Source organism: Salvelinus alpinus, chromosome 9 (genome assembly GCF_045679555.1).
Source record: "Salvelinus alpinus chromosome 9, SLU_Salpinus.1, whole genome shotgun sequence".
In the NCBI taxonomy this organism is placed as follows: domain Eukaryota; kingdom Metazoa; phylum Chordata; class Actinopteri; order Salmoniformes; family Salmonidae; genus Salvelinus; species Salvelinus alpinus.
Window position 1 is genome coordinate 11,679,208 of NC_092094.1, and position 26,157 is coordinate 11,705,364.

Consider the following 26,157-nt stretch of genomic DNA (forward strand, 5'->3'; position numbering starts at 1 on the left):
CAGAGCAGAGCAGAGGGAGAGCCACTACAGAGCATAGCAGAGGGAGAGACACTACAGAGCAGAGGAAGAGACACTACAGAGCAGAGCAGAGGGAGAGCCACTACAGAGCAAAGCGGGAGCCACTACAGAGCAGAGCAGAGGGAGAGCCACTATAGAGCAGAGCAGAGGGAGAGCCACTATAGAGCAGAGCAGAGGGAGAGCCACTATAGAGCAGAGCAGAGGGAGAGACACTACAGAGCAGAGGGAGAGACACTACAGATCAGAGTAGAGGGAGAACCACTACAGAGCAGAGGGAGAGTCACTATAGAGCAGAGCAGAGGGAGATACACTACAGAGCAGAGCAGAGGGAGAGACACTACAGAGCAGAGCAGAGGGAGAGACACTACAGAGCAGAGGGAGAGACACTACAGAGCAGAGGGAGAGACACTACAGAGCAGAGCAGAGGGAGAGACACTACAGAGCAGAGCAGAGGGAGAGACACTACAGAGCAGAGGGAGAGACACTACAGAGCAGAGCAGAGGGAGAACCACTACAGAGCAGAGGAAGAGACACTACAGATCAGAGTAGAGGGAGAACCACTACAGAGCAGAGCAGAGGGAGAGACACTACAGAGCAGAGGAAGAGACACTACAGATCAGAGTAGAGGGAGAACCACTACAGAGCAGAGCAGAGGGAGAGACACTACAGAGCAGAGGGAGAGACACTACAGAGCAGAGCAGAGGGAGAACCACTACAGAGCAGAGGAAGAGACACTACAGATCAGAGTAGAGGGAGAACCACTACAGAGCAGAGCAGAGGGAGAGACACTACAGAGCAGAGGAAGAGACACTACAGATCAGAGTAGAGGGAGAACCACTACAGAGCAGAGCAGAGGGAGAACCACTACAGAGCAGAAGGAGAGCCACTACAGAGCAGAGCAGAGGGAGAGCCAATACAGAGCAGAGCAGAGGGAGAGACACTACAGAGCAGAGGAAGAGACACTACAGAGCAAAGCGGGAGCCACTACAGAGCAGAGCAGAGGGAGAGCCACTATAGAGCAGAGCAGAGGGAGAGCCACTATAGAGCAGAGCAGAGGGAGAGACACTACAGAGCAAAGCGGGAGCCACTACAGAGCAGAGCAGAGGGAGAGCCACTATAGAGCAGAGCAGAGGGAGAGCCACTATAGAGCAGAGCAGAGGGAGAGACACTACAGAGCAGAGGGAGAGACACTAGAGAGCAGAGCAGAGGGAGAGACACTACAGAGCAGAGGGAGAGCCCCTACCGAGCAGAAGGAGAGCTACTACAGAGCAGAGCAGAGGGAGAGCCACTACAGAGCAGAAGGAGAAGGAGAGCCACTACAGAGCAGAGCAGAGGGAGAGCCACTACCGAGCAGAAGGAGAGCCACTACAGAGCAGAGCAGAGGGAGAGACACTACAGAGCAGAGCAGAGGGAGAGCCACTATAGAGCAGAGGGAGAGTCACTATAGAGCAGAGCAGAGGGAGAGACACTACAGATCAGAGTAGAGGGAGAGACACTACAGAGCAGAGCAGAGGGAGAGACACTACAGAGCAGAGCAGAGGGAGAGACACTACAGAGCAGAGGAAGAGACACTACAGATCAGAGTAGAGGGAGAACCACTACAGAGCAGAGCAGAGGGAGAGACACTATAGAGCAGAGCAGAGGGAGATACACTACAGAGGATAGCAGAGGGAGAGACACTACAGAGCAGAGGGAGAGACACTACAGAGCAGAGCAGAGGGAGAAACACTACAGAGCAGAGGAAGAGACACTACAGATCAGAGTAGAGGGAGAACCACTACAGAGCAGAGCAGAGGGAGAGACACTACAGAGCAGAGGAAGAGACACTACAGAGCAGAGCAGAGGAAGAGACACTACAGATCAGAGTAGAGGGAGATCCACTACAGAGCAGAGCAGAGGGAGAACCACTACAGAGCAGAAGGAGAGCCACTACAGAGCAGAGCAGAGGGAGAGCCACTACAGAGCAGAGCAGAGGGAGAGACACTACAGAGCAGAGGAAGAGACACTACAGAGCAGAGCAGAGGGAGAGCCACTACAGAGCAAAGCGGGAGCCACTACAGAGCAGAGCAGAGGGAGAGCCACTATAGAGCAGAGCAGAGGGAGAGCCACTATAGAGCAGAGCAGAGGGAGAGCCACTATAGAGCAGAGCAGAGGGAGAGACACTACAGAGCAGAGGGAGAGACACTACAGATCAGAGTAGAGGGAGAACCACTACAGAGCAGAGGGAGAGTCACTATAGAGCAGAGCAGAGGGAGATACACTACAGAGCAGAGGGAGAGACACTACAGAGCAGAGGGAGAGACACTACAGAGCAGAGCAGAGGGAGAGACACTACAGAGCAGAGCAGAGGGAGAGACACTACAGAGCAGAGGGAGAGACACTACAGAGCAGAGCAGAGGGAGAACCACTACAGAGCAGAGGAAGAGACACTACAGATCAGAGTAGAGGGAGAACCACTACAGAGCAGAGCAGAGGGAGAGACACTACAGAGCAGAGGAAGAGACACTACAGATTAGAGTAGAGGGAGAACCACTACAGAGCAGAGCAGAGGGAGAGACACTACAGAGCAGAGGGAGAGACACTACAGAGCAGAGCAGAGGGAGAACCACTACAGAGCAGAGGAAGAGACACTACAGATCAGAGTAGAGGGAGAACCACTACAGAGCAGAGCAGAGGGAGAGACACTACAGAGCAGAGGAAGAGACACTACAGATCAGAGTAGAGGGAGAACCACTACAGAGCAGAGCAGAGGGAGAACCACTACAGAGCAGAAGGAGAGCCACTACAGAGCAGAGGGAGAGCCACTACAGAGCAGAGCAGAGGGAGAGACACTACAGAGCAGAGGAAGAGACACTACAGAGCAGAGCAGAGGGAGAGCCACTACAGAGCAAAGCGGGAGCCACTACAGAGCAGAGCAGAGGGAGAGCCACTATAGAGCAGAGCAGAGGGAGAGCCACTATAGAGCAGAGCAGAGGGAGAGACACTACAGAGCAGAGGGAGAGACACTACAGAGCAGAGCAGAGGGAGAGACACTACAGAGCAGAGGGAGAGCCCCTACCGAGCAGAAGGAGAACCACTACAGAGCAGAGCAGAGGGAGAACCACTACAGAGCAGAAGGAGAGCCACTACAGAGCAGAGGGAGAGCCACTACAGAGCAGAGCAGAGGGAGAGACACTACAGAGCAGAGGAAGAGACACTACAGAGCAGAGCAGAGGGAGAGCCACTACAGAGCAAAGCGGGAGCCACTACAGAGCAGAGCAGAGGGAGAGCCACTACAGAGCAGAGCAGAGGGAGAGCCACTACCGAGCAGAAGGAGAACCACTACAGAGCAGAGCAGAGGGAGAACCACTACAGAGCAGAAGGAGAGCCACTACAGAGCAGAGGGAGAGCCACTACAGAGCAGAGCAGAGGGAGAGACACTACAGAGCAGAGGAAGAGACACTACAGAGCAGAGCAGAGGGAGAGCCACTACAGAGCAAAGCGGGAGCCACTACAGAGCAGAGCAGAGGGAGAGCCACTATAGAGCAGAGCAGAGGGAGAGCCACTATAGAGCAGAGCAGAGGGAGAGACACTACAGAGCAGAGGGAGAGACACTACAGAGCAGAGCAGAGGGAGAGACACTACAGAGCAGAGGGAGAGCCCCTACCGAGCAGAAGGAGAGCTACTACAGAGCAGAGCAGAGGGAGAGCCACTACAGAGCAGAAGGAGAAGGAGAGCCACTACAGAGCAGAGCAGAGGGAGAGCCACTACCGAGCAGAAGGAGAGCCACTACAGAGCAGAACAGAGGGAGAGCCACTACCGAGCAGAAGGAGAGCCACTACAGAGCAGAACAGAGGGAGAGCCACTACAGAGCAGAAGGAGAGGGAGAGCCACTACAGAGCAGAGCAGAGGGAGAGCCACTACAGAGCAGAGCAGAAGGAGAGCCACTACCGAGCAGAGCAGAAGGAGAGCCACTACCGAGCAGAAGGAGAGCCACTACAGAGCAGAACAGAGGGAGAGCCACTACAGAGCAGAAGGAGAGGGAGAGCCACTACAGAGCAGAGCAGAGGGAGAGCCACTACAGAGCAGAGCAGAGGGAGAGACACTACAGAGCAGAGCAGAAGGAGAGCCACTACCGAGCAGAGCAGAGGGAGAGACACTACCGAGCAGAGCAGAAGGAGAGCCACTATAGAGCAGAACAGAGGGAGAGCCACTACAGAGCAGAGGGAGAGACACTACAGAGCAGAGCAGAGGGAGAGCCACTACAGAGCAGAGCAGAGCAGAGGGAGAGCCACTACAGAGCAGAGCAGAGGGAGAGCCACTACAGAGCAGAGCAGAAGGAGAGCCACTACAGAGCAGAGCAGAGGGAGAGCCACTACAGAGCAGAGCAGAGGGAGAGCCACTACAGAACAGAGGGAGAGCCACTACAGAACAGAGGGAGAGCCACTACCGAGCAGAGGGAGAGACACTACAGAACAGAGGGAGAGCCACTACAGAACAGAGGGAGAGCCACTACAGAGCAGAGCAGAAGGAGAGCCACTACAGAGCAGAGCAGAGGGAGAGCCACTACAGAGCAGAGCAGAGGGAGAGCCACTACAGAACAGAGGGAGAGCCACTACAGAACAGAGGGAGAGCCACTACCGAGCAGAGGGAGAGACACTACAGAACAGAGGGAGAGCCACTACAGAACAGAGGGAGAGCCACTACAGAGCAGAGCAGAAGGAGAGCCACTACAGAGCAGAGCAGAGGGAGAGACACTACAGAGCAGAGGGAGAGACACTACAGAGCAGAGCAGAGGGAGAACCACTACAGAGCAGAGCAGAGCTGTGTTTTAACCAAGCTTAATGTTAATGGTCATCCCCCGGGCTGCTCAGGACCCATTTGTAAGTACACTAAATAAAACACTGAGGAGGATCGAGCAGAGCACAGAGTCAGTCAACCCACTGGAGCTACACTCCAAACAACTCCGAGAGGCTTTTTAGATTTCAGACTGTCTGCATGGCTGCAAAACCACCATATGTTTAGGGATATCTTACATAGCATGGTTGACATACAACACAGAGGAAGAGGAGGTTCTAAGAGAAACGGACTCCTCTAGTGAAGCACAGGCTACAGATAGTTCTGCCTTTCGCTTCTCAATAGTAATTTGCTTGGGTTATATGGCTTACAACAGTTTCCTATAACTTCGCGAACTGTTACATACAGTGGGGAGAACAAGTATTTGATACACTGCCGATTTTGCAGGTTTTCCTACTTACAAAGCATGTAGAGGTCTGTAATTTTTTATCATAGGTACACTTCAACTGTGAGAGGCGGAATCTAAAACAAAAATCCAGAAAATCACATTGTATGATTTTTAAGTAATTAATTTGCATTTTATTGCATGACATAAGTATTTGATCACCTACCAACCAGTAAGAATTCCGGCTCTCACAGACCTGTTAGTTTTACTTTAAGAAGCCCTCCTGTTCTCCACTCATTACCTGTATTAACTGCACCTGTTTGAACTCATTACCTGTATAAAAGACACCTGTCCACACACTCAATCAAACAGACTCCAACCTCTCCACAATGGCCAAGACCAGAAAGCTGTGTAAGGACATCAGGGATAAAATTGTAGACCTGGACAAGGCTGGGATGGGCTACAGGACAATAGGCAAGCAGCTTGGTGAGAAGGCAACAACTGTTGGCGCAATTATTAGAAAATGGAAGAAGTTCAAGATGACGGTCAATCACCCTCGGTCTGGGGCTCCATGCAAGATCTCACCTCGTGGGGCATCAATGATCATGAGGAAGGTGAGGGATCAGCCCAGAACTACACGGCAGGACCTGGTCAATGACCTGAAGAGAGCTGGGACCACAGTCTCAAAGAAAACCATTAGTAACACATTACGCCGTCATGGATTAAAATACTGCAGCGCACGCAAGGTCCCCCTGCTCAAGCCAGCGCATGTCCAGGCCCGTCTGAAGTTTGCCAATGACCATCTGGATGATCCAGAGGAGGAATGGGTGAAGGTCATGTGGTCTGATGAGACAAAAATAGAGCTTTTTGGTCTAAACTCCACTCGCCGTGTTTGGAGGAAGAAGAAGGATGAGTACAGCCCCAAGAACACCATCCCAATCGTGAAGCATGGAGGTGGAAACATCATTCTTTGGGGATGCTTTTCTGCAAAGGGGACAGGACGACTGCACCGTATTGAGGGGAGGATGGATGGGGCCATGTATCGCGAGATCTTGGCCAACAACCTCCTTCCCTCAGTAAGAGCATTGAAGATGGGTCGTGGCTGGGTCTTCCAGCATGACAACGACCCGCAACACACAGCCAGGGCAACTAAGGAGTGGCTCCGTAAGAAGCATCTCAAGGTCCCGGAGTGGCCTAGCCAGTCTCCAGACCTGAACCCAATAGAAAATCTTTGGAGGGAGCTGAAAGTCCGTATTGCCCAGCGACAGCCCCGAAACCTGAAGGATCTGGAGAAGGTCTGTATGGAGGAGTGGGCCAAAATCCCTGCTGCAGTGTGTGCAAACCTGGTCAAGAACTACAGGAAACGTATGATCTCTGTAATTGCAAACAAAGGTTTCTGTACTAAATATTAAGTTCTGCTTTTCTGATGTATCAAATACTTATGTCATGCAATAAAATGCTAATTAATTACTTAAAAATCATACAATGTGATTTTCTGGATTTTTGTTTTAGATTCCGTCTCTCACAGTTGAAGTGTACCTATGATAAAAATGACAGACCTCTACATGCTTTGTAAGTAGGAAAACCTGCAAAATCGGCAGTGTATCAAATACTTGTTCTCCCCACTGTACATCTACTCATTCAAGGGTTTTTCTTTATTTGTTACTATTTTCTACATTGTACATCTTCTACATCTTCCCGGTGAAGCTGGTTGAGAGAATGCCAAGAGTGTGGAAAGCTGTCATCAAGGCAAAGGGTGGCTTTTTAAAGAATCATGTGTACTACTAAAGAATAAAATATATTTTGATTTGTTAAACACTTTTTTGGTTACTACATGTGTTATTTCATAGTTTTGATGTCTTCACTATTATTCTACAATGTAGATAATAGTAAAAATAAAGAAAAACCCTTGAATGAGTAAATGTTGTAAAACTTTTGACCAGTATGTTACCTTAAAAATTCCCCATCTACCCGTTGGTGTATGTGTCTGATGTGACAATGTTCCTGTTAGGAACTGAGGTGAGTGGCGGTGTGCGAGAGGGGACGTACATGTTCACAGACGCTGTGTAGCAGGTCCCGGGGCAGGAGTTTGAGAGAGCCCCTCCCCAGCGCCTCCTTCTTCCTCTGGACACTGAACATGTGGAGCTCCTTCTTCTCCTCCTCACTGAGAGACTGACAGTAGCGCCCCTGGAGGGAGGGAAAGAAGAAAGACAGGCCTTCGTTAAACATCGTCCAAAGTGGACTTTAATTGTACAACACAAAGCAGAGAGTGACAACCGTTTTTTTGATGTCTCCCTCCCAAACCGTTACCGAGGGAAAGCAGACGTTTTACAGGGGTTGTGTTTAGAGTGGAATCACGAGGGGAAGAACCACAAAGAGAAGCAGCTCTGGCTCAGGCTGTGATGTCACTGCGGTGGAGGCACATATAAAGGAAGTCTTTCAGCAGCATTGCCTATCCTACTGGTCTGTCCCCAGAAAGACTACCGCTATGACAGGAATCCTGCTGGTGGGGGCTGTCAGCAAACACCATCAAATCATAGTCAAAAGGCTTATTGTACCCGGGGCATGACAGTCTGTGACACAGCGTGGGATCAAGGGACTAAAGACTGTGATGGTGGTAATGTGAATGCCAAGTCCTCCATCACATAATGGCATGGAGCTGGGGGGGGGGGGGGGGGGGGGTCAATCCCATTTCAATTCAGTAAATTGGAAGTCAAATGAAATGTTGTCATTGCTCAGAGGATTGGACTTTTCATTTATTTCCAGTCTGAATTGGTATGGAATTGACCCCAACCCTGGTAGGTGGTAAGGTGGTCTTAAACAGAGGTTTATTACAAGGCAGGGAAAGACAAGGGTCGGACACATCTTCAAACAACACTGAGTCTGGGAAAGGGGATGGGATGGATGGATGGATGGATTGATGGGATGGATGGGATGGATGGATGGATGGATGGATGGATGGATGGATGGATGGATGGATGGATGGATGGATGGATGGATGGGATGGATGGGATGGATGGATGGATGGGATGGATGGATTGGATGGATGGATGGATGGGATGGATGGATGGGATGGATGGATGGTGGGAAAATGGGTGCTGTCCTGCTGTGAGACCTGCCCTGTTACGACGCCTTTAATGAGAGGGCCTGCTGGGATGCATTTTATGACACACACACACACACACACACACACACACACACACACACACACACACACACACACACACACACACACACACACACACACACACACACACACACACACACACACACAGAGTGTACACACTGGCATACACACAAACAAAAACACACAGTTTATATGAACTACACACACCCATGCACGTACAACCACACTCTTTTGGGGCATTTTCCTTACCTCGTTGTCATGTGGAGGCAGCTGATAGAGGAGTTGTTTCATTCTGAACTTCTCTCCAGGACTGTTAACATAAGGAACCTTGTCCTCAGGCAGACAGGAGAAATACAGCTGGACCTGGAGCACACAGAGCAGAAGACAGATGGTAGACAGACAGATACACAAACACACACACACACACACACACACACACACACACACACACACACACACACACACACACACACACACACACACACACACACACACACACACACACACATACACACACACACACCACACACACACACACACACACATTGTGTATTTGATCCTTTGGTAGTGCCATGCTTACACCTACCACACGCAAAATGAACCTGAAGCGTTGTTTATACTGTGAAGTAACATGTTCTTAATGGAGAATCTAAAAACGGCTCTGACCGGATCCTGGCTCCCTGTCGAACGGAAGAGCAACTTCACAGATTTCTCTTAAACTATTTCACTGGCCCAGATAAATGTTATTCAGCACATTAGAAATGATAATACCAACTAAGTCTGTCCCTGGATAATGGGCTGTGTGCGTGTGTGTCCCTACCTGAAAAGTGAGCATAGCGGAGGGCTCCTTTGTGTGAGACAGGCAGACTTGTCAAGCACCACCCCAAAGACACTGAGACAGGATGTGTATATATATATATTTTACAAACTCTGGCATGGAAAAGTCTGCTGGTTATTAGTAGAGATCTGACAGATCAGATGCAGGAGGAGGCCTTTAGATGTGGATCAGTCCCCCCATCCCGCTGGTTGCTGGCAACGCTAGGTTTGGCTTGGAGGGGACCTCGCCACAGCTGCCTTTTACAGGCTCGTTCACAAACAGGGTCCACTTGTGTTATGTGGCACTCTCCCAACTACCTTCCCTTCCTTCTCTCCCTCTGTCTCTCTCCCTTTCTTCCCTTACTCCCCTCACTCTCTATCCCCCTCTACCTCCCTTTAAACAGCACACATGGAAGCAATGAAGGGTGATGGGGGGGGGGCTGAAGCAACAACAGACCCAGGCTCTAAAGCCCCAAATAAACAGCCCCCTTTTGTGTGTAAATGCCTGGGTCAACTGTAATGCCTTTACAGCCACTATTCTGTTGAACGGCCCTGTTGTGCACATTACAGTGGAGAAACACACAGCCCTGGAGGGGGTCAGTCATCTTACTGCTCTTCAGCCCTGACCTAGGGAGGTGGATGTAGGAGTAATAGCAGCATGAAATGTGCATTATTTACGACAGCCCAACGCTGAGGATTGTGGGGGTCAATTGCAATTCCCAGAGATGGGCCGAGCAGCAGGAAGCCCCCTCTAAACAGGAGACAAGAACATCCCACCTTTTTATCTAGTAGCAGTCATGACCCTCCCTCCTAATGTAGCCTTCAGTTGCGGTCAACTGCCCCAAGGGGCAAAGTAGTAGCTAGGCCAGTGGCCCTAAGGGTCAAAGTAGTAGCTAGGCCAGTGGCCCTAAGGGTCAAAGTAGTAGCTAGGCCAGTGGCCCTAAGGGTCAAAGTAGTAGCTAGGCCAGTGGCCCTAAGGGTCAAAGTAGTAGCTAGGCCAGTGGCCCTAAGGGTCAAAGTAGTAGCTAGGCCAGTGGCCCTAAGGGTCAAAGTAGTAGCTAGGCCAGTGGCCCTAAGGGTCAAAGTAGTAGCTAGGCCAGTGGCCCTAAGGGTCAAAGTAGTAGCTAGGCCAGTGGCCCTAAGGGTCAAAGTAGTAGCTAGGCCAGTGGCCCTAAGGGTCAAAGTAGTAGCTAGGCCAGTGGCCCTAAGGGTCAAAGTAGTAGCTAGGCCAGTGGCCCTAAGGGTCAAAGTAGTAGCTAGGCCAGTGGCCCTAAGGGTCAAAGTAGTAGCTAGGCCAGTGGCCCTAAGGGTCAAAGTAGTAGCTAGGCCAGTGGCCCTAAGGGTCAAAGTGCCACAGCGACAGTTAGAGACAAGCATCTTTGTACGGCTTCAGGGTGACAAGCATACGACAAACCCTCCCTCTGCACTGCTCACCACCCCAATAACCTGAGGAGGCCTGGCAATATGCCTAATGGAGTTATGACGAGGAAAATAATGACAGAGAAAGCTACTGTGGTGTTTCTCAGCTCCTATCTAAACGAGCCAAATGTGTTTATAGGTCCATCTATATGGGCTAATGTGGCTCAGTTGGTAAGAGCATGACACTAGACACGGCAAGGTCGTGGGTTATATTGCATATACAGTTGAAGTCAGACGTTTACATACACCTTAGCCAAGTACATTTAAACTCAGTTTTTCACAATTCCTGACATTTAATCCTAGTAATAATGTCCTGTCTTAGGTCAGTTAGGATCACCACTTCATTTTAAGAATGTGAAATGTCAGAATAATAGTAGAAAGAATGATTTATTTCAGCTTTTATTTCTTTCATCACATTCCCAGTGGGTCAGAAGTTTACATACACTCAATTAGTATTTGGTAGCATTGCCTTTAAATTGTTTAACTTGGGTCAAACGTTTCAGGTAGCCTTCCACAAGCTTCCCACAATAAGTTGGATGAATTTTGGCCCATTCCTCCTAACAGAGCTGGTGTAACTGAGTCAGGTTTATAGGCCTCTTTGCTCACACATGCTTTTTCAGTTCTGCCCACAAATCTTCTATAGGATTGAGGTCAGGGCTTTGTGATGGCCACTCCAATACCTTGACTTTGTTGTCCTTAAGCCATTTTGCCACGACTTTGGAAGTATGCTTGGGGTCATTGTGCATTTGGAAGACCCATTTGCGACCAAGCTTTAACTTCCTGACTGATGTTTTGAGATGTTGCTCCAATATATCCACATCATTTTACTTTCTCATGATGCAATCTATTTTGTGAGGTGCACCAGTCCCTCCTGCAGCAAAGCACCCCCACAACATGATACTGCCACCCCCCTGCTTCACGGTTGGGATGGTGTTCTTCAGCTTGCAAGCGTCCCCCTTTTTCCTCCAAACATATCAATGGTCATTATGGCCAAACAGTTCTATTTTAGTTTTATCAGACCAGAGGACATTTCTCCAAAAAGTACGATCTTTGCCCCGATGTGCAGTTGCAAACTGTAGTCTGGCTTTTTTATGGCGGTTTTGGAGCAGTGGCTTCTTCCTTGCTGAGCGGCCTTTCAGGTTATGTCGATATAGGACTCATTTTACTGTGGATATAGATACTTTTGTACCTGTTTCCTCCACCATCTTCACAAGGTCCTTTGCTGTTGTTCTGGGATTGATTTGCACTTTTCGCACCAAAGTACGTTCATCTGTAGGAGACAGCTCCTAGAGCTCCAGCTCCTTCCTGAGCGGTATGACGGCTGCGTGGTCCCATGGTGTTTATACTTGCGTACTATTGTTTGTACAGATGAACGTGGTACCTTCAGGCGTTTGGAATTTGCTCCCAACGATGAACCAGACTTGTGGTGGTCTACAATTTTTTCTGAGGTCTTGGATGATTTCTTTTGATTTTCCCATGATGTCAAGCAAAAAGGTGCTGAGTTTGAAGGTAGGCCTTGAAATACATCCACAGGTACACCTCCAATTGACTCAAATGAGGTCAATTAGCCTATAAGAAGCTTCTAAAGCCATGACATAATTTTCTGGAATTTTCCAAGCTGTTTAAAGGCAAGGTCAACTTAGTGTATGTAAACTTCTGACCCACTGGAATTGTGATACAGTGAATTATAAGTGGAAAAAATCTGTCTGTAAACAATTGTTGGAAAAATGGCTTGTGTCATGCACAAAGTAGATGTCCTAACCGACTTGCCAAAACTATAGTTTGTTAACAAGAAATTTGTGGAGTGGTTGAAAAACGAGTTTTAATGACTCCAACCTAAGTGTATGTAAACTCCCGACTTCAACAGTACATGTACGTGACATATGCTGTATACAGTGGGGAGAACAAGTATTTGATACACTGCCGATTTTGCAGGTTTTCCTACTTACAAAGCATGTAGAGGTCTGTAATTTTTATCATAGGTACACTTCAACTGTGAGAGACGGAATCTAAAACAAAAATCCAGAAAATCACATTGTATGATTTTTAAATAATTAATTTGCATTTTATTGCATGACATAAGTATTTGATCACCTACCAACCAGTAAGAATTCCGGCTCTCACAGACCTGTTAGTTTTTCTTTAAGAAGCCCTCCTGTTCTCCACTCATTACCTGTATTAACTGCACCTGTTTGAACTCGTTACCTGTATAAAAGACACCTGTCCACACACTCAATCAAACAGACTCCAACCTCTCCACAATGGCCAAGACCAGAGAGCTGTGTAAGGACATCAGGGATAAAATTGTAGACCTGCACAAGGCTGGGATGGGCTACAGGACAATAGGCAAGCAGCTTGGTGAGAAGGAAACAACTGTTGGCGCAATTATTAGAAAATGGAAGAAGTTCAAGATGACGGTCAATCACCCTCGGTCTGGGGCTCCATGCAAGATTTCACCTCGTGGGGCATCAATGATCATGAGGAAGGTGAGGGATCAGCCCAGAACTACACGGCAGGACCTGGTCAATGACCTGAAGAGAGCTGGGACCACAGTCTCAAAGAAAACCATTAGTAACACACTACGCCGTCATGGATTAAAATCCTGCAGTGCACGCAAGGTCCCCCTGCTTAAGCCAGTGCATGTCCAGGCCTGTCTGAAGTTTGCCAATGACCATCTGGATGATCCAGAGGAGGAATGGGAGAAGGTCATGTGGTCTGATGAGACAAAAATAGAGCTTTTTGGTCTAACTCCACTCGCCGTGTTTGGAGGAAGAAGAAGTATGAGTACAACCCCAAGAACACCATCCCAACCGTGAAGCATGGAGGTGGAAACATCATTCTTTGGGGATGCTTTTCTGCAAAGGGGACAGGACGACTGCACCGTATTGAGGGGAGGATGGATGGGGCCATGTATCGCGAGATCTTGGCCAACAACCTCCTTCCCTCAGTAAGAGCATTGAAGATGGGTCGTGGCTGGGTCTTCCAGCATGACAACGACACGAAGCACACAGCCATGGCAACTAAGGAGTGGCTCCGTAAGAAGCATCTCAAGGTCCTGGAGTGGCCTAGCCAGTCTCCAGACCTGAACCCAATAGAAAATCTTTGGAGGGAGCTGAAAGTCCGTATTGCCCAGCGACAGCCCCGAAACCTGAAGGATCTGGAGAAGATCTGTAGGGAGGAGTGGGCCAAAATCCCTGCTGCAGTGTGTGCAAACCTAGTCAAGAACTACAGGAAACGTATGATCTCTGTAATTGCAAACAAAGGTTTCTGTACCAAATATTAAGTTCTGCTTTTCTGATGTATCAAATACTTATGTCATGCAATAAAATGCAAATTAATTACTTAAAAATCATACAATGTGATTTTCTGGATTTTTGTTTTAGATTCCGTCTCTCATAGTTGAAGTGTACCTATGATAAAAATTACAGACCTCTACATGCTTTGTAAGTAGGAAAACCTGCAAAATCGGCAGTGTATCAAATACTTGTTCTCCCCACTGTATACTGAAAAAAAATATAAACGCAACAATTTCAACAAGTTTACTGAGTTACAGTTCATATAACGAAATCAGTCACTTAAAATAAATATATTAGGCCCTAATCTATGGATTTGACATTAATTGGCAGGGGTGCAGCCTGGGAGGGCATGGGCCCACCCACTTGGGGGCCAGGCCCAGCCAGTCAGAATTAACTTTTCACCACAAAGTGGCTTTATTACAGACAGAAATACTCTTCAGTTTCATCAGTTGTCCGGGTGGCTGGTCTCAGACGATCCTGCAGGAGAAAACGCAGGATGTGAAGGCCCTGAGCTGGCGTGGTTATGCATGGTCTGCGGTTGTGAGGCCGGTTGGACGTACTGCCAAATTCTCTAAAACGACGTTGGAGGTGGCATTGTGTTGTGTGACAAAACCGTACATTTTAGAGTGGCCTTTTATTGTCCCCAGCACAAGGTGCACCTCTGTAATTATCATGCTGTTTAATCAGCTTCTTGATATGCCCCAACTGTCAGATGTATGGATTATCTTGGGAAAGGAAAAATGCTCACTAACAAGGATGTTAACAAATTTGAGAGAAACAAGCTTCTTGTGCTTATATAACATTTCTGGGATCTTTTATTTCAGCTCATGTAAACATGGGACCAACACTTTACATTTATATTTTTGTTCAGTTTAAGTGGCATATAGTGTTGAATTTAAGGGGCATATTGTACAGTATATTAGAACAGAGGGTGTTTTTACATTTGTACTTTCTTGTCATTTAGCAGATGCTCTTATCCAGAGCGGCTTACAGTAGTGAGTGGATACATTTTTGTACGTTTTTCCCTGTACTGGTCCTCCATGGAAATCGAACCCACAACTCTGACATCGCAAGCGCCATGCTCTACCAACTGAGCTACACAGGACCCTGTTGTGTTGTATATTTGGGGGCATCTCACCAGTTCGGGTCTGAGGCCAGGCGGTGCCCAGGCGTACTCCTCCAGGGCACAGCCGGAGTCGTCATCTGACGTGGAACTCCTCTGGAAGCCAATGTTCAGCTGACCTTGGACTTTCTGCTCCATCACTTCCCGCGGGCCCCGCGCCCCGACCTGGTAACCACACGCACTCTCTAGGTTCATCACACACCACACCTTCTACTGCAGAGGGAGAGGGAGAGGGAGCGAGGGACAGAGGGAGAGGGAGAGACAGAGACAGAGACAGAGACAGAGACAGAGAGAGAGAGAGAGAGAGAGAGAGAGAGAGAGAGAGAGAGAGAGAGAGAGAGAGAGAGAGAGAGAGAGATGTTTTACTCAAGGCAGAGTGATAGATACATCATCCACATACAGTAGTACACATGGTCCAGGGTTCATTAGGGGAATGGAACTTAAAATGAGCATTTCTTAGTCCTTTCGTTTGTCCCTCCCTGTTTCAGTCAGTTTTTCTTCCGTTTGTTTCCTAACGAAAGTGACCCAAGCATCATTCACCCAGTCAGTCTCAGACATGTTGCACAGCTTAGCACTGACTGAGTGACCACCAGCACTACGTTCATGTGGGTTATCTTCCCCGAAAGGCGCTGAGGGGATCTCTGCAACACTTTGGTTCCTCTGGTGAGAAATACAGATATTTATAGTAGGGGGATGAGATGAGTGAGTCCCTGACTACAGCTGGAGGTCTGTATAACAACAGTAACCCTGGACATAGGATACACAACTCCCTGACTACAGCTGGAGGTCTGTATAACAACAGTAACCCTGGACATAGGATACACAACTCCCTGACTACAGCTGGAGGCATAACAACCGTAACCCTGGTCATAGGATACACAACTCCCTGACTACAGCTGGAGGTCTGTATAACAGTAACCCTGGTCATAGGATACACAACTCCCTGACTACAGCTGGAGGTCTGTATAACAGTAACCCTGGTCATAGGATACACAACTCCCTGACTACAGCTGGAGGTCTGTATAACAGTAACCCTGGACATAGGATACACAACTCCCTGACTACAGCTGGAGGTCTGTATAACAACAGTAACCCTGGACATAGGATACACAACTCCCTGACTACAGCTGGAGGTCTGTATAACAACAGTAACCCTGGACATAGGATACACAACTCCCTGACTACAGCTGGAGGTCTGTATAACAGTAACCCTGGTCATAGGATACACAACTCCCTGACTACAGCTGGAGGTCTGTATAACAACAGTAACCCTGGACATAGGATACACAACTCCCTGACTACAGCTGGAGGTCTGTATAACAACAGTAACCCTGGACATAGGATACACAACTCCCTGACTACAGCTGGAGGCATAACAACCGTAACCCTGGTCATAGGATACACAACTCCCTGACTACAGCTGGAGGTCTGTATAACAGTAACCCTGGTCATAGGATACACAACTCCCTGACTACAGCTGGAGGTCTGTATAACAGTAACCCTGGTCATAGGATACACAACTCCCTGACTACAGCTGGAGGTCTGTATAACAGTAACCCTGGACATAGGATACACAACTCCCTGACTACAGCTGGAGGTCTGTATAACAACAGTAACCCTGGACATAGGATACACAACTCCCTGACTACAGCTGGAGGTCTGTATAACAACAGTAACCCTGGACATAGGATACACAACTCCCTGACTACAGCTGGAGGTCTGTATAACAGTAACCCTGGTCATAGGATACACAACTCCCTGACTACAGCTGGAGGTCTGTATAACAACAGTAACCCTGGACATAGGATACACAACTCCCTGACTACAGCTGGAGGTCTGTATAACAACAGTAACCCTGGACATAGGATACACAACTCCCTGACTACAGCTGGAGGCATAACAACCGTAACCCTGGTCATAGGATACACAACTCCCTGACTACAGCTGGAGGTCTGTATAACAGTAACCCTGGTCATAGGATACACAACTCCCTGACTACAGCTGGAGGTCTGTATAACAGTAACCCTGGTCATAGGATACACAACTCCCTGACTACAGCTGGAGGTCTGTATAACAGTAACCCTGGACATAGGATACACAACTCCCTGACTACAGCTGGAGGTCTGTATAACAACAGTAACCCTGGACATAGGATACACAACTCCCTGACTACAGCTGGAGGTCTGTATAACAACAGTAACCCTGGACATAGGATACACAACTCCCTGACTACAGCTGGAGGTCTGTATAACAGTAACCCTGGTCATAGGATACACAACTCCCTGACTACAGCTGGAGGTCTGTATAACAGTAACCATGGACATAGGATACACAACTCCCTGACTACAGCTGGAGGTCTGTATAACAACAGTAACCCTGGACATAGGATACACAACTCCCTGACTACAGCTGGAGGTCTGTATAACAACAGTAACCCTGGTCACAGGATACACAACTCCCTGTGGATCACAGTGCCATGTGGGGAATGTCCAAAGCCCCTGTCTCTCTCGTTTATCTCTCCGCCCTCTTCTTCTCCTCAGGGCTGTTTGTTTTTAAACCTGCCACAGAGAGGGAGGGAAGAGGGCGTCTGCCTGTCTCTCTAATCATCCTTTCATCTTTGGATAGAGGGAAGAGACAGAGGTGAAACAGGGGAGGTCAGGGCACTGTCTGTCTGACAGGTGAGAGAGAGAGGGGTGGAGGGATGAGAGATAGAGGGGTGGAGGGATGAGAGATAGAGGGGTGGAGGGATGAGAGATAGAGGGGTGGAGGGATGAGAAAGAAAGGGATGGGGACCATCGAGTGGACCCTGACACGGACAGATAGAAATAGGACAGATAAATCAAAGACTGATTCACCCCACGCATACACACACACGCACACCCTCACCTACACACCTGTCACGCCCTGACCTTAGAGAGCCTTTTTATGTCTCTATTTGGTTTGCTCAGGGTGTGATTTGGGGTGGGCATTTTATGTTTTGTTTTCTATGATTTTGTGTTTGAATGTTTTGGCCGGGTATGGTTCTCAATCAGGGACAGCTGTCTATCGTTGTCTCTGATTGGGAACCATACTTAGGTAGACCTTTTTCCCTCCTTTCGTTGTGGGTAGTTGTCTTTGTTTGTGGCACTATAGCCCTTAAGCTTCACGGTCGTTTTTGTATTGTTTATTGTTTTGTCCAACCTGTCTGAAGTAACATACCATCTGAATGCTACTCTGAGCTGTACCAGCCACGCTGAACGGCCTTGTAGGACAAAAAGGCATGGGGAAAATAATGGGCATTTGTGGTCATTTCTCAAAAGAAAAGGCCACAGCTCTACAGCTCTGACTGTGAGACTTCAATGGAGCCCAGCCAGTGGTCAGCGCACCCTCTCCACCCCCCTCGTACCCCAGCTTCCACCCCCCCGTGGCTGGGCAGGGCACACGGGGCTAGGGGAGCTGGTGGGAATACAGCTGAGACTGGTGCCTTTGAAGAAGTCAGGCGTGACAGTAGACCAGAAAGAACACTGTGATAGTAGAGGACCAGAACACTGTGATAGTAGAGGACCAGAACAATGTGATAGTAGTGGACCAGAACACTGTGATAGTAGAGGACCAGAACACTGTGATAGTAGAGGGTCAGAACACTGTGATAGTAGAGGACTAGAACACTGTGATAGTAGAGGACCAGAACACTGTGATAGTAGAGGACCAGAACACTGTTATAGTAGTGGACCAGAACACTGTGATAGTAGTGGACCAGAACACTGTGATAGTAGAGGACCAGAACACTGTGATAGTAGAGGACCAGAACACTGTGATAGTAGTGGACCAGAACACTGTGATAGTAGAGGACCAGAACACTGTGATAGTAGAGGACCAGAACACTGTGATAGTAGAGGGTCAGAACACTGTGATAGTAGAAGACCAGAACACTGTGATAGTAGAGGACCAGAACACTGTGATAGTAGAGGACCAGAACACTGTGATAGTAGAGGACCAGAACACTGTGATAGTAGTGGACCAGAACACTGTGATAGTAGAGGACCAGAACACTGTGATAGTAGAGGACCAGAACACGGTGATAGTAGAGGGTCAGAACACTGTGATAGTAGAGGACCAGAACACTGTGATAGTAGAGGACCAGAACACTGTGATAGTAGTGGACCAGAACACTGTGATAGTAGAGGACCAGAACACTGTGATAGTAGAGGACCAGAACACTGTGATAGTAGAGGACCAGAACACTGTGATAGTAGTGGACCAGAACACTGTGATAGTAGAGGACCAGAACACTGTTATAGTAGTGGACCAGAACACTGTGATAGTAGAGGACCAGAACACTGTGATAGTAGAGGACCAGAACACTGTGATAGTAGAGGACCAGAACACTGTGATAGTAGTGGACCAGAACACTGTGATAGTAGAGGACCAGAACACTGTGATAGTAGAGGACCAGAACACTGTGATAGTAGTGGACCAGAACACTGTGATAGTAGAGGACCAGAACACTGTGATAGTAGTGGACCAGAACACTGTGATAGTAGAGGACCAGAACACTGTGATAGTAGAGGACCAGAACACTGTGATAGTAGTGGACTAGAACACTGTGATAGTAGAGGACCAGAACACTGTGATAGTAGAGGGTCAGACCACTGTGATAGTAGAAGGTCAGAACACTGCGATAGTAGAGGACCAGAACACTATGATAGTAGTGGACCAGAACACTGTGATAGTAGAGGACTAGAACACTGTGATAGTAGAGGACCAGAACACTGTTATAGTAGAGGACCAGAACACTGTGATAGTAGAGGACCAGAACACTGTGATAGTAGAGGACCAGAACACTGTGATAGTAGTGGACCAGAACACTGTGATAGTAGTGGACCAGGACACTGTGATAGTAGAGGACTAGGACACTGTGATAGTAGAGGACCAGAACACTGTGATAGTAGAGGACCAGAACACTGTGATAGTAGAGGACCAGAACACTGTGATAGTAGAGGACCAGAACACTGTGATAGTAGAGGACCAGAACACTGTGATAGTAGAGGACCAGAACACTGTGATAGTAGAGGACTAGAACACTGTGATAGTAGAGGACCAGAACACTGTGATAGTAGTGGACCAGAACACTGTGATAGTAGTGGACCAGGACACTGTGATAGTAGAGGACTAGGACACTGTGATAGTAGAGGACCAGAACAATGTGATAGTAGAGGACCAGAACACTGTGATAGTAGAGGACCAGAACACTGTGATAGTAGAGGACCAGAACACTGTGATAGTAGAGGACCAGAACACTGTGATAGTAGAGGACCAGAACACTGTGATAGTAGAGGACTAGAACACTGTGATAGTAGAGGACCAGAACACTGTGATAGTAGAGGACCAGAACACTGTGATAGTAGAGGACCAGAACACTGTGATAGTAGAGGACCAGAACACTGTGATAGTAGAGGACCAGAACACTGTGATAGTAGAGGACCAGAACACTGTTATAGTAGTGGACCAGAACACTGTGATAGTAGTGGACCAGAACACTGTGATAGTAGTGGACTAGAACACTGTGATAGTAGAGGACCAGAACACTGTTATAGTAGAGGACCAGTACACTGTTATAGTAGAGGGTCAGAACACAGACAGATATGCAAGCAGACAGGTACGCACACACCCCTCCACTGACAGAGGCCAAACTGTTTAAGTGTCAGCTGTATGCTCTGCATCCTGTTCTCGTTTAGTAATGAGTCTCTGTGAGATAGCAGCAGGAGAAGCACGGTCTGCATGCCTGGCCTCGACCTCGACAGCAACACACACAAACACCCGTAGGGCAGCACAGTCCACATGCCTACAACACACAATTACACACACACACACACACACACACACACACTAACACATACAGTACACACACACACACACACACCAATTTGTTCAACTAACCTTGTGGGGGGACACAATTGATTCCTATTCAAATCCTATTTTCCCTAACCCTAAACCTGACCCTAGTACTAAACCTAACCCTAAACCTGACCCTAGTACTAAACCTAACCCTAAACCTGACCCTAGTACTAAACCTAACCCTAACTTCTAACCCTAAACCTGACCCTAGTACTAAACCTAACCCTAAACCTGACCCTAGTACTAAACCTAACCCTAACTTCTAACCCTAAACCTGACCCTAGTACTAAACCTAACCCTAAACCTGACCCTAGTACTAAACCTAACCCTAAACCTGATCCTAGTACTAAACCTAACCCTAAACCTGACCCTAGTACTAAACCCTAAACCTGACCCTAGTACTAAACCTAACCCTAACTTCTAACCCTAAACCTGACCCTAGTACTAAACCTAACCCTAAACCTGACCCTAGTACTAAACCTAACCCTAAACCTGATCCTAGTACTAAACCTAACCCTAAACCTGACCCTAGTACTAAACCCTAAACCTGACCCTAGTACTAAACCTAACCCTAAACCTGACCATAGTACTAAACCTAACCCTAACTTCTAACCCTAACCCAAAGCTCTCCCTCGCCCTCCATTTGGTAAATCCGACCACAACTCTATCCTCCTGATTCCTGCTTACAAGCAAAAATTAAAGCAGGAAGCACCAGTGACTCGGTCTATAAAAAAGTGGTCAGATGAAGCAGATGCTAAACTACAGGACTGTTTTGCTATCACAGACTGGAACATGTTCCGGGATTCTTCCAATGGCATTGAGGAGTACACCACACCACCACAGTACACAAATAAAGGTGAAATAAATGTAAAAAAAAATCTGTCATTGGCTTCATCAATAAGTGCCTCGAGGATGTCGTCCCCACAGTTACTGTACGTACATACTCCAACCAGAAGACATGGATTACAGGCAACATTCTCACAGAGCTAAAGGGCAGAGCTGCCGCTTTCAAGGTGCGGGACTCTAACCCGGAAGCTTACAAGAAATCCTGCTATGCCCTGCGACGAACCATCAAACAGGCAAAGCATCAATACAGGGCTAAGATTGAATCATACTACACCGGCTCCGACGCTCGTCTTATGTGGCAGGGCTTGCAAACTATTACAGACTACAAAGGGAAGCACAGCCGCGAGCTGCCCAGTGACACAAGCCTACCAGACGAGTAAAATCACTTCTATGCCCGCTTCCAGGCAAGCAACACTGAGGCATGCATGAGAGCATCAGCTGTTCCGGACGACTGTGTGATCACGCTCTCTGTAGCCGACATGAGTAAGACCTTTAAACAGGTCAACATTCACAAGGCTGCTGGGCCAGACGGATTACCAGGACGTGTGCTCCGGGCATGTGCTCACCAACTGGCAGGTGTCTTCACTGACATTTTCAACATGTCCCTGATTGAGTCTGTAATACCAACATGTTTCAAGCAGACCACCATAGTCCCTGTGCCCAAGAACACAAAGGAAACCTGCCTAAATGACTACAGACCCGTAGCACTCACGTCCGTAGCCATGAAGTGCTTTGAAAGGCTGGTAATGGCTCACATCAACACCATTATCCCAGAAACCCTAGACCCACTCCAATTTGCATACCGCCCAAACAGATCCACAGATGATGCAATCTCTATTGCACTCCACACTGCCCTTTCCCACCTGGACAAAAGGAACACCTATGTGAGAATCCTATTCATTGACTACAGCTCAGCGTTCAACACCATCGTGCCCTCAAAGCTCATCACTAAGCTAAGGATCCTGGGACTAAACACCTCCCTCTGCAACTGGATCCTGGACTTCCTGAAGGGACGCCCCTAGGTGGTGAGGGTAGGTGGCAACACATCTGCCACGCTGATCCTCATCACTGGAGCCCCCCAGGGGTGCGTGCTCAGTCCCCTCCTGTACTCCCTGTTCACCCACGACTGCATGGCCAGGCATGACTCCAACACCATCATTAAGTTTGCAGATGACACAACAGTGGTAGGCCTGATCACCGACAACGACGAGACAGCCTATAGGGAGGAGGTCAGAGACCTGGCCGGGTGGTGCCAGAATAACAACCTATTCTGAATAACAACCCCTCAACATACCCAAGACTAAGGAGATGATTGTGGACTACAGGAAAAGGAGGACCGGATACGCCCCCATCCTCATCGACGGGGCTGTAGTGGAGCAGGTTGAGAGCTTCAAGTTCCTTGGTGTCCTCGTCAACAACAAACTAGAATGGTCCAAACACACCAAGACAGTCGTGAAGAGGGCACAACAAAGCCTATTCCCCCTCAGGAAACTAAAAAGATTTGGCATGGGTCCTGAGATCCTCAAAAAGTTCTACAGCTGCAACATCGAGAGCATCCTGACTGGTTGCATCACTGCCTGCTACTGCAATTGCTCGGTACATCACTGGGGCTAAGCTGCCTGCCATCCAGGACCTCTACACCAGGTGGTGTCAGAGGAAGGTCCTAAAAATTGTCAAAGACCCTAGCCACCCCAGTCATAGACTGTTCTCTCTACTACCGCATGGTAAGCGGTACCGGAGTGCCAAGTCTAGGACAAAAAGGCTTCTCAACAGTTTTTACCCCCAAGCCATAAGACTCCTGAACAGGTAATCAAATGGCTACCAGGACTATTTGCATTGAGGTTAACTACTGTATATAGAGAGTAGTGGGTTGTACATCTCAGGGTAGATTAAGGTTAACTACTGTATATAGAGTGTAGTGGGTTGTGTATCTCAGGGTAGATTAAGGTTAACTACTGTATATAGAGTGTAGTGGGTTGTGTATCTCAGGGTAGATTAAGGTTAACTACTGTATATAGAGTGTAGTGGGTTGTACATCTCAGGGTAGATTAAGGTTAACTACTGTATATGGAGTGTAGTGGGTTGTGTATCTCAGGGTAGATTAAGGTTAACTACTGTATATAGAGTGTAGTGGGTTGTGTATCTCAGGGTAGATTAAGGCTATAGAGAAAGTTCAGCCAGAGTAAAGTAGAGAGAGAACATGACTTTAGCAGCATGGGCCATGCTATGTCACAGAGGGGGATACATATGACATTCATTAGAGAGAAAGAGAGGGGGCAGAGAGAGAGAAGATAAAGAGAGGGGAGAGAGAGGGAGAAAGAGAGGGGGAGAGAGAGAGGGAGAAAGTGGGGGGGGAGAGGGAGAAGATAGAGAGGGGAGAGAGAGAAGATATAGGGAGAAAGAGGGGGGCGAGAGAGAAGATAGATAGAGAGGGAGAAAGAGAGGGGGGCGAGAGAGAAGATAGAGAGGGGAGAGAGAGAAGATATAGGGAGAAAGAGGGGGGCGAGAGAGAAGATAGATAGAGAGGGAGAAAGAGAGGGGGGCGAGAGAGAAGATAGAGAGGGGAGAGAGAGAAGATATAGGGAGAAAGAGGGGGGCGAGAGAGAAGATAGATAGAGAGGGAGAAAGAGAGGGGGGCGAGAGAGAAGATAGAGAGGGGAGAGAGAGAAGATATAGGGAGAAAGAGGGGGGCGAGAGAGAAGATAGATAGAGAGGGAGAAAGAGAGGGGGGCGAGAGAGAAGATAGAGAGGGGAGAGAGAGAAGATATAGGGAGAAAGAGGGGGGCGAGAGAGAAGATAGATAGAGAGGGAGAAAGAGAGGGGGGCGAGAGAGAAGATAGAGAGGGGAGAGAGAGAAGATATAGGGAGAAAGAGGGGGGCGAGAGAGAAGATAGATAGAGAGGGAGAAAGAGAGGGGGGCGAGAGAGAAGATAGAGAGGGGAGAGAGAGAAGATATAGGGAGAAAGAGGGGGGCGAGAGAGAAGATAGATAGAGAGGGAGAAAGAGAGGGGGGCGAGAGAGAAGATAGAGAGCGAAAGATGTTTGCTTTTACATCAGATAAGAAGCTTCTTCCTCCCCTTCAGAACCTGCCTCAGAAGAATGTCAAGTCTGAGATACAGCCAGATCAGACTTCACTGGCTACCCATCAGAGACCATAGCTCCCGAGTGGCGCAGTGGTCTAAGGCACTGCATCTCAGTGCTAGAGGCGTCACTACAGACCCTGGTTCGATCCCGGGCTGTATCACAACCGGCCGTGATTGGGAGTCCCATAGGGCGGCGCACAATTGGCACAGCATCGTCCGCGTTTGGTCGGGGTAGGCCGTCATTGTAAAATAAGAAATTGTTTTTAACTAACTTTCCTAGTTAAATAAAACACACATTTATTACCCATCAGAGACAATAGCTCAATGCCTTTCCCTGAACCTCATCTGCAAGTATGCTAATTCTCACCTCAGATGTCAGTGATTTAATTTCCTCAACCTACTGACTGACTACCAAACCATCTTACCCAGCACACACACAAACTCTCTGACAAACTCTCAAAGCTCAAGAGTTGAAAAGTTAGCTCTTACAATGTTAGCTCACAGTAAGCTAGTTCCTGTGTTCCCCTCCCTCCGGCCGATGCGGCCCGGACCCCTGCAGTCTTGAATGTTTAACAGCCTTTTGTAAAGGTGCTTGTTAACATGGCTTTACCTTGGAAGCCTCAGATGCATATCTGATCTCCCCACAGAGACCTTGTACCCCCAGCCGGGCGGGGAGTGGGTGGTAGGGTATCTCCCCACAGAGCAGGGAGAGGGGGACAGGGTAGTGGGTTGGTGGAGTCTGGGGGGTATGGATGGGTATGGATAGAGATAAACCATGCTGGGGTAACCACTGACTATTGACTCCTATGGAAATGCTAAATGCGCAATGAATTACAATGTAGAGGACACTTCAGTCATGGAATGAGGGAAACAACAGGATCTGTGCTGCCATACAGCCAACATATAGATGGGATACCACAAGTGTCCTGACATCTGCTTCACGTTCTCGGCAGATTTATTGAAGGATAATGACACAGTCCCACAAGACTAAATAAACCAGGAGTCATACTTCGCAGTTCAATTACATTTTTTGTATTGTATTTCTCATCTCAACTCATTGATTGAAAGATGTCCTCCAAATATAGTGTAGATGTACACAGTAAATCCATCTAGTACAGTAGATGAACAACCCTTGTTAAAAGAATCGGGAAAATAACCAGCTGCTGGTCTGAATTACTGTCTCACATCCTCAAGGAGACGAATGATGGACAAGCCCACAGCCCCAACACACGGTTCTCTGTCAGCATGTCTGGACTGTACATGTTTGATTTGGCACAGTCTCACTCACAGACTCACTCTGGTTAGAGTCTAGGGTAGCGTCCCAAATGACACCCTATTCCCTATATAGTGCACTACTTTGACCAGGGCCCCATAGGGTTCTGGTCAAAAGT

General features: G+C 48.1%; 1 protein-coding gene across 2 annotated transcripts in view; it reads right to left on the reverse strand.

Moving 5' to 3' along the window:
• LOC139584312 (prickle-like protein 1) overlaps positions 1-26,157 on the reverse strand; it is a 94,963-nt gene that overhangs the window by 11,495 nt on the left and 57,311 nt on the right. For both annotated transcript variants that reach the window (XM_071416007.1, XM_071416009.1), the window contains exons 2-4: positions 14,976-15,173; positions 8,556-8,669; positions 7,229-7,366 (exon numbers count right to left, since the gene is read on the reverse strand). In XM_071416007.1, the coding sequence (XP_071272108.1) occupies positions 7,229-7,366; positions 8,556-8,669; positions 14,976-15,155 (432 nt within the window). In that variant the 5' untranslated portion in view covers positions 15,156-15,173. The remainder of the gene's footprint in view (positions 1-7,228; positions 7,367-8,555; positions 8,670-14,975; positions 15,174-26,157) is intronic.